General features: G+C 38.8%; 1 protein-coding gene across 5 annotated transcripts; it reads left to right on the forward strand.

Annotated features, from left to right (window-relative positions):
* Positions 1 to 613: 613 nt before the first annotated feature.
* LOC148025831 (pentatricopeptide repeat-containing protein At4g13650-like) lies at positions 614 to 6,199 on the forward strand. Of its 5 annotated transcripts, none has more exons than XM_087693082.1 (6): positions 614 to 989; positions 1,095 to 1,213; positions 1,761 to 4,788; positions 5,003 to 5,049; positions 5,158 to 5,257; positions 5,427 to 6,199. In XM_087693082.1, the coding sequence occupies exons 1-3, from the start codon at positions 912 to 914 to the stop codon at positions 4,378 to 4,380; spliced, it is 2,817 nt and encodes a 938-aa protein (XP_087549208.1). In that variant the 5' UTR covers positions 614 to 911; the 3' UTR covers positions 4,381 to 4,788; positions 5,003 to 5,049; positions 5,158 to 5,257; positions 5,427 to 6,199. The 5 variants fall into 5 exon arrangements, with proteins under 5 accessions (XP_087549208.1, XP_087549207.1, XP_087549206.1 ...); XM_087693085.1 differs by lacking the exon at positions 5,427 to 6,199 and having other exon boundaries at positions 616 to 989; positions 1,761 to 2,109; positions 2,203 to 4,788; positions 5,125 to 5,217; XM_087693081.1 differs by having other exon boundaries at positions 5,189 to 6,199.
* Positions 6,200 to 9,626: the final 3,427 nt, after the last annotated feature.

A 9,626-nucleotide genomic window follows, 5' to 3' on the forward strand; every position in this document is an offset into this window, starting at 1 on the left:
GATAACGAAGACTAGAAGTCTATTGCATTTGCACTGCAAGTAGGAAGGTAGAAAGAGGGGTGGTGTATGGATTAATTTTCCCTCTTTCCGCATTCCTATAGAGAGCTGGGTAGATTTATGCCTCACAGCATGGTGAAGGGGTTTGACTCCCCTACTCTCTATATATGGTTTGTTAAAGGTAGTGCCCTAATTGTAACTAATCATTTTGTGCTATTTATTGCCAATGATTGTGCTAATAAGATATTTTAAAATTTATTGTTATGACAGTAATGATTAATGTTGATTATTATGTTACTAATGTGAGATAAACTAATGTACATTGAGATTTTGAGTGTTTAATTCAAGAAGCGACTAGTGGACAAGTGATGGGCAGTGTATAAACACTTGTGGATGGATGGTGGATGGACAGTGCTTGGCTAGAAAAGTGTCAGTCTCACCGGGTGTGTAACCAGGTAGCTGCCCAAGACAACGTTTTCTATATCCACCAACTTGGCACAAACTAGGCGAGTCGTGACAGTGCATAACCAGCCTAATGTGCGCCTAGCTTTATTTATTGAATACCAAACTTCTCCTCTTTTATGCCACATTCTCCTCTCTATGCCACGTAAGCTTGAGAGCCTCCAAGTTGGGATAGATCTAATATTTATGGAAGTGAGAGCTATGGCGCTCTCTCCCTTTCTCTCTCTTTCTTTCTCTGTGTGTCCTAACCTGCACATCCAAACTATCCCTAGAAGAGTTGCGATACGAATCGTACATGCTTGAATGCGGTATGCATGCTAATTCTTTGGCTTTTGCATCAAGGTTCAGGACAATAGTTGCTGGTCCATTTTGTCATATCGGCTGTAACGACGCAATGCGAATGGTTGGAGAGGCCTGATGGCAGAGCCAGTTTGAGATGGACGAATTCGATAATGCGAAGCGTAGGAAAGAAGCCATGGAGCCTTCCACTGCGCTCTCTGCGTCATTTCCAGAATCGCGTACCTCAAAAGGTTGTCTTAAAACAGTAAAGAAATGCTTTTGAAAGGATTCTTTGCGACTGTTTTTATAGTCATCTGTCTCCTGACAATGTCAAGCTAAACTAGCTGCACGCTTAGGCTTTTTCTTCGGCTTCTCAGGCTGTGCAGCAAACCGGAGACTTTGGGGACTCCGGTGCAGCTGGAAAAGGTTTATGTGTTGCAAATGGACGAGCACATTCTCTTCGCGACTCAATAAGGTATCCCCATTTTCGGCCTTCTCCTCCCAAGGGAGGCTATATTGTTTGATTGTTGTAGGGGTTGAAGAATTTTCTCTAAGGAGATCATTTCAGAAATCGGAGAACTTTCATTGGTGGATTGTTTCGACAAATTTATGAATCTCTCCCATGTTAATAGCAGAATGTTGCCGAGGCTGTCGTCTCTATCTCCTTCCATTCCTTTTTGATTGCAAAAGGCTTATCATGTGTAAAGTAAAATGTATGTTAGTCTGAGAGACCTCTTTGCCTTTCTTACACCACCATGATTGCAAAAGGTTTCCTTTTCAATTGCCACCTTTTGCTGTTTTTGGTAATAGCTGATAGTAGCTAATGTAGTTGTTAAATCTGAATTAAAATTTTCTTTAATGATTACACTTTTTGTTATTATTTGAAATACTATAGAGAATGGGCAGGCCTTACACCAAGGTTTTTCTTATCACTTGTTTGACACAATCTCATACAAAATGCTCCGACTGCACTGTTCTGACTTTCTTGGCTAGATAGCTAACTATTTTTCCCTCATATAAAGGGATGTAGATCGCCAGACTCTTGGCAACTTGATCAGATTGTGTAAGGAGGACCGCTTGGGTGAAGCGCTTGATGGTGCTGAGCTATTGATCAGGCTTGGGATCGCTGTGCCAAGGGAAACCATTTACCACATCTTGCAGGGATGCTTAAAAAGGAAGGAACTAGAAGCTGGAAGAAGAGTGCATTCACTTATAACAAGAAGTAAACTTGATTCCATCACTGTGCTAGGTGACCACCTCATCCGCCTGTTTACTGCATGTGGGAGCTTAGAAGATGCAAATAAGGTTTTCTCTAAGATTTACAGACCAACTAATTTCACATGGAGTGCTATCATCTCAGCGAACACAAAGGTAGGAAGAGGTTGTGAAGCACTCAAGCTTTATCGAAAAATGCAACAAACAGGCATACAACCTGACAAAGTTGTTTTTTCATGTATCTTGAAGGCTTGTAGCAGCAACCAGTTGATAGACCAGGGGAGGCTAATACATGAAGAGGTTGTTAGAAGTGGATGTGATACAGATGTGGTAATTGGAAACACACTGATAGACATGTACACAAATTGTGAAGTTTTAGAGGAAGCTCGGAAAGTGTTTGACAGTTTACCAGGTCGAGACTTGTGGTCATGGGGTGCCATGATTCATGGCTACTCATCAAATGATCATCTCTTAAGTGCTTTTGAGCTTTTCAAACAAATGGAGCAACAAGGTATAAAGCCAAATGGAATGATATACATGTCTCTCATCAAAGGATGTGCCAAAGTAAGAGCTCTACACATTGGAAAGATCGTTCATGATTTTATTTGCAGGAGTGAACTCAAGCTACATGTGTCCATTGCTAATTCTCTTGTTGAGATGTATGCCAAATGTGGGAGCCAGGAAGAGGCGTGTAAAATGTTTAATCAAGTGCCCAATCGAGAAGCAGATCTGTGCACTGAAGGCAATGTTCACACACAGGACTCTCTTGCATTTGGAAGTTTTCAAAACATGGATTATGAGGGAGTCAAGTGGAGCAAGACAACGTACATAGAGATTTTGAAAGCATGTACAAATTCAGAAAGTATGATACATGGTAGAATGATGCATGATGAGATTGTAAAAAGTGGGCTCTCATCAGATGTTGTGCTTGAATGCATGCTTGTGACCATGTATGCCAATTTTGGCAGTTTAGATGAAGCACAAAGAGTTTTTGACCATGCAAACACTAAAAGCAGTGTTTTGTGGAGTGCACTAGCTGCAGGTTACATTCAGCATGAAAATGATATTTTTGCTTTTTATGTTTTCAGTAGAATGCAATCAGAGAGAGTATTACCAAGCAGAAGCATATTTTTGTCTCTTCTAAAAGCATGCAGTAGGGAAAGACTGTTAGAGCAAGGCAGATTGTTGCATGATCAAATTGTTAATTATGGACTGGAGTCGGATGGAGCAATTAAAACTGCACTTCTTGATATGTATGCAAAGGGTGGTTACCTACAAGAGGCACATGGCTTGTTTCTAGAGTCATCTTACCCGGATGTAGCTTCTTGGTCTGCACTTATTGCAGGTTACTCTCAGGATGGTTGTGATTTCATGGCTTTTCAACTCTATAAGGAAATGCTCGAGGAGTGCATTCTACCCAATGAAGTCACACTGCTTTGCCTTTTGAAAGCATGTTGCAACATTGAAGCTTTAGAACAGGGTAGACTTGTGCACATTCAAGCTATTGAATATGCTCTTGTTTCAGTTGTGGCTATGCAGAGTGCACTGGTCAACATGTATGGAAAATGTGGGTGCTTGGCTGATGCACAGGCAGTGTTTAAAGACTTAAAGAAAAAAGATGTTGTATCATTTGGTTCAATAATCTCAGCTTATGCCCAACAGGGGCATGTAGTTTTGGCTCTAAACCTCTTTCATGAAATGCAATTAGAAGGTGTGAAACCAGATGAAGCTATTTATTCATCCATCTTGAAAGGTTGTGTCCTTGTTGGGGCTTTACAACAAGGCAGGGTGGTACACGATGAGATTGTTAAGAATGGACTGGAATTGAATCTTATCATCGCAAGCATGCTAGTGGAAACATATGCAAAGTGTGGCAATATGGAGGAGGCTCAGAAAGTTTTCAGTTTTTTACCCAATCCGGATGTGGCTTCATGGAGTGTAATGATTGCAGGATATGGCCTCTTAGGAAAATGCTGTCACGCTGGTCAATGCCTAGCGAATATTCAGGAAGATGGTCTCAGGCCAAGTGATGTGGCATATACAAATATGCTTGCTGCCTGTAGTCATGCAGGCCTTCTAGAGGCAGGTCATCAAGTGTTTGGCTCTGTTAGAGAAAAATCTATTGGTTCCACTATGGAGCATTATAGCTGCATTGTCAACAATCTTGGTTGTGTTGGATGCCTGAGTGAGGCCAGGGATGTGCTCCTTACTATGCCAATACTCCCTGATAATGTGGCATGGACATCTTTACTCACTAGTTGCAGAAACTATGGTAATAGCCAGATGGAGAGAGAATGCTGTCTGGAGTTATTGAAACTAGACCCTGATGCTGCTAGTGGTATTCTTGAAGAGCATATGGGAGCATCGTTGTTGGAACCAAAATACAGCCTCAAAGCAGTGGAGACTAGCCTTTTGCACGTCAACTAGAACAGCTTAGTGAGAATATCATTGCAAGTTGGGTCATTTAATCTTAGTCATACTGCGAAATTCAGAGGTAAGAAGTTGCAGGGGAAGCAAGGTTTATACTATCAGATTAAAGTAACATATGCTGCAAACAGGCGCTCAGTGTCTAAAGCTGATATGCCCTCAACATGTGACTGTGTGAAATCTGATCTGGAGTCTGTGTGGTTTGATGTCACTAAGTTGGGTCACATCGATCTCTGAGGGTGAACAGTTAGTGATATGGAGAAATGAGTCACAGGTTTCATGTTACAACATGTGATATCTGAGATGCCTTACATGACAAACTATGCTATGTCAATACAGATCCTCCTGGACTTGGCCTCAGATTCTTCTTGTTGTGGATCATTTGACTCGCCTGGCCTTCAGACTCCAGTAAGCAGTCCATCCTTTTTTCTGCCCATTGCATATTTTGCCATCTCCTACTCATTCTCACAAGCACTAGATAGATGTTCTTGTGCATCCAGGCAGATTTGCATAGGGTTATCTCTGGGCCTTCCTCCTTATGTTGTCAATGGGCCCTTGCTTCTCTTGCTGCTTTGCTGCTTTATGCCTTTCTGATCTAATCATTTTCTTTGCTGTTTCACAGGTTGATGCTTGAAACACGAAAGCATGTTTTCCCAGTTGTCCTGATAGGTAGGCTTGTCCGATCCAGTTATATAGTGTTCATGTTTACTTTCCCCTTCATTTGATTGTCGTATGATTATGCAGGGAACTGGCTTCTTGTGTTACCTCATGAATTAGTGTGGATTCATACCTGGATCTCTGACAGCAGGGGGTGCTTTTAGACATCTGCTTGATTGCTATTTATGGGGTGAGCCAGAGCAAAGTAGATTTTAACAAGGTAAACCTTCCAGACTCTTCCCTCATGAAAATGCTTTTTCAAGCTCATCTATATAGTGTATCACTAGTTTGATAACAAAGTATGACACAAAATGTCTTTGTAAAGTCTGCTAAAAAGTATGACAAAATATTTTGAAAGCATGCATCTGACTGAAAATGTGAGTCTGCAGTATGGAAACAAGTAAAGACAAAGACAAAGAGAGGGAGTATGAGAGAAGAAAACACAGGTATGCTGAAGTAACAAAGACTGATATGAAACACAATAAGCCATATTAAATCTGTCAAGTACTTTGCTGATGTACTTGTCTTTGTGAGAGAAACAATAAGTGCTACCCTCTTTCTCTTTTAATGCGCATGCCCAAAATGTGTTCAGTTACTCCCAAATCTTTCATTGAGAAGGCTAAACTCAGTTGCCTTTTAAGAGCATATAGAGTAATTTTATGCTTTTTTGCAATCAGCATGTCATCCACATATAAAACCAGCACAATAAGGCTTCCATCATCAACCTTTTTAGTGTATAAGCAGTGATCTGCATGATTGCATTTGAATCCATGGCTGAGCATAAAAGTATCAAACTTTTTATACCACTGTTTGGGGGCTTGTTTTAGCCCATATAAGCTGCGTTTCAACTTGCAAACTAAAGGTCCTTTCCCTGGATTAGCAAAACCTTCGGGCTGTTTCATGTACAGCTCTTCATCTAGGTTACCATGAAGAAAAGCAGTCTTCACATCCATTCGATCCAACTCTAAATCCAAGGATGCAGTGAGAGTAAACAAAACACGAAGCATAGTCATCTTCACCACCGGTGAAAAAGCCTCATGGAAGTCTATGCCTTGTGTGTATAGCTCTTAGCAGCTAAATGTGCCTTGTATTTGGGCTTTTCATTAATACATTTCGCTTTATAAACCCATTTATTAGGAATCAATTCCTATCCTTGGGCAAAGGTACAAGCTCCCATGTGTTACTTGCATACAAAGACACTATCTTTTCCTACATAGTAAGCTCCTAATTTTTCTTGTTTTTACATGTCAGTCTTTCTAAATGTCAGAGGCTCACATTCATCAGTCAATAAAATGCAATCTAAAGATGGTTGAAATCTTTGTAGTTGCCTTTTGATATGTGTAGAACTTTTTATCCAATGATGTGCATTGATGGGCAATGGGTCTGTATTCTCAGGTATGTGCACACCATCACATGGAGATGATTTTTAGCATTTTCTTGTAATTTATTTTCAGCATGTTTTTTTTGCCGTCTTATTTTATCATCTACATCTATTTGTTGTTCATTATCTTTTGGTTATAGTACAATAGGTTGTTGCTAATTTTTAATATCAAAAGAGAGAATCTTTAGCCAGTGGTTGTTGAATGGCTGGCTATTCATGTTGAAATTTGACATTCTTTTTGTCAAGGGCACCATGTGTAGCATTTTTTAGAAACTTTGCCTTATTAAATACTACGTTTTAGTTGTATACTATCTTCTTAACTTGAGAAAGCTAAACTCTATATCCCATCTTCCTTATCTCCATATTCCATGAAGATGTCATTGATGGGTTTCATGTTTAGTTTAGTTCTTTGATTTACAAGAATATGCATAAAGGCATGACAACCAAAGACATACAAATGGTTATATAAAGCAAGTTTTTCAAACAAAACCTATTTAGAAATGCCATTTTTCAATGCACGATTAGGCGAGCGATTGCACACATGAACTGTAGTTTTAAGAGCCTCTACTTAGAACTATTGCAAGAGATTAGTTATGGACAATATGCATTTGACTCTCTCACAAAGTGTGTAACTATATTCTTCAGTCTCACCATTTGATGTACAATTGTAAGGGATTGTCAACTTTGTCTTAATGCCATGCATCTCACAAATTTTTTGATTCATTTGAGACACACACATTCATTATCCGTTCTTTTAGTTTTTAACTTGAGCTCTTTTTGTGTGGTAATAAAAGCACGAAACCTTTTAAAAGTGTCAAACATTTTTTTTTTACTCTTTAATACATATATCTATGACTTGTAACAAAGTATCGCGCATCTCCATGTGAATTAACAGACATAATGCACACATTGGAATGCACTAAGTCAAGAGCATTGAACTTCTTAATGATACCAGAGTAATAAGGAGACTTTATATATTTGTAGAACAGATAACTTTTAGTAGTATAATTGAAATTTCAGCATATAATCAAAGCATACATTACTACCAGGTGACTCTCACTTTACCAATATTACTAAAAATATATATGTAATAATTTTAGATGTGTAAGTGATCACTAAGAATGTTGCGACATGATATTTAGAAATACATTAATTCAATGGGAGCTGCCCAACATGTGTATTGCATATATATGTAACCAAGTGAACTTCTAATATACAAAAAACACTCAAATTTTAAGTAATTTTTTCAAAATCTCACAAGTGGAAGATAAATCTCATTGCTTATAGCACCAAGATTGCTTCAACAATATTTTCAATGTATATTTTATGCATCAAGGTATTCAAAATTCTCAAATTTCAATAAAAGTCTCAAAATTTTATCGACCAATCTATCTCAATTGCATTAATACATGATCACAAGAGCATAAAATGGGCAATTAGCAAAACTTGTGAAAATTTCGTAAAAGTCCTAAATTTCTTAGGTCTAGATGTGTACCAATATCAGCAAATTTGACTTAACTAAGTATTATTTTATTGATATAAGAAAAGCCTCAAAATTTTCAGAGTTTGTATACAATTTTTGTAATTTCTTGGTCAGATTGTCCTGTTTTGGATCACGGTTTTTGAATCTGAAAAAAACCCCAAAAATTTTAGCCAAGATGACATATAGTGCTTGTGCATGCAAACCCTGTCTACCCAGTTGGTGTCTACTTGGCCCATTGCCTGTCAGTCGTTTGGTCGGTCTCGTCAACCTAGCCTGTTCGTCACACGCGACTTGTTCCATTGACTTGTATTGATCGCCTTCTCCCCAATGTCATCTATTGCATGCTAGGACTGGCGTGACTCACTTGTCGATTGTTGCCTGCCGATTGTTTCTTGTTGACTGTTGCTTGTTGATTGCTGCATGTCGATTGTTGCTAGTCTTGCGACTTGACACGCTTGTTGATTACTACTTGTCTTGCAACGTGGCACACTCTTGGGAAGCATGAACGCTATAATCAATGCTCTAATACTAGTTTGTTGTGCTCTGGAGTGCGAGCCAAGCATGAGTAGGGATAGAGCTGAGACTTGAGGGAATTGAATGAGTGTACCAGTGTGTTCCTTGGTACACAACATAAAAATGTATTTATATGTTGGGATACAAATAAAGGGTGTATTCACACCGGTAAGTTTATACACAGGGTTAATGGGAGTTTACATCCAACAGCTCAAAGTGTGAGAATATGATTGAGTGTAGAATACTCTCTCCTAAACCTTGTGTGTCGATATACTTGATGTTGGTGCATCTTTGCTCATTTTCTTAGTTCGTGATCTAGTATAAATCTATAAAGCTAGGCTAAACATGGCCAACAACAATCATTGTAAAGTTATTAAGACCATAGGATCCCTAGCTCTTAAGATTGATATTATAATATTGGTTGACTAACTAGCAAGAAAGCCTTCATAAGGGCCCTATTGAATAAGTGGGCTAGAAGTGGTGGCAACACATATTTGGCATATGAGGTGCTATGTTAATGAGTTCATTGTGGTCTTGTATTTGATCGTTTTGGAGTTTGTTAATGGTATCTCAAATCATGGCTATGTTGAATAAGATGGAGAAGGTGAGTTTACTATCTAGTAGTCAGGCAGAGAAGGTTTTCCAAGCACCTATTAGTGTGAAGTAGCATATGCGTGTCATGTCTCTATAGAGTTGATAAGGGTATGGGCTTTGGGCTCCTCAAATGCTTTCCACATCATCTTGTTGTCTTGTCCCAATCATAGTTGATAAAACTCATGCTCTAACTTGGCCATACATGCCCTCTTTTTTCCCAACACTAGCGATGAAAGATCATGCGTGCTTGGCTATGTGTATAGGTTCCTTGTGCTTGCTTTTCTTTGTTGGAGGTAAGCACAGGTTTCTTCACATTTCTTATCATAATAGCTATTAACAATAAATATGGAAGGCTCAAGTCAAAGGAAGGAAAGTCAATGTGGAAGGTACAATCAAAGGTAAAGTCAAGGGAGGTGAAGGACAAGAAAATCACAAGTGTTGGAATTATTTTTGGGCACTTTGTATTATGTTTGTACATCATGAACACATTATTATCATGTATGCATTATTTTGAGAGAGTCGAGATTATTACTTCCATACACACTATATTATCTCTTGTAGTTGTATTTGGTGCAGCTATAATTGTTGTATGTGTTGCACACATGGATTTGTAATTAA

The sequence above is a fragment of the Lygodium microphyllum genome, chromosome 14 (assembly GCF_053477565.2).
Source record: "Lygodium microphyllum isolate KBCC chromosome 14, Lygodium_microphyllum_v1.1.10, whole genome shotgun sequence".
NCBI lineage: Eukaryota > Viridiplantae > Streptophyta > Polypodiopsida > Schizaeales > Lygodiaceae > Lygodium > Lygodium microphyllum.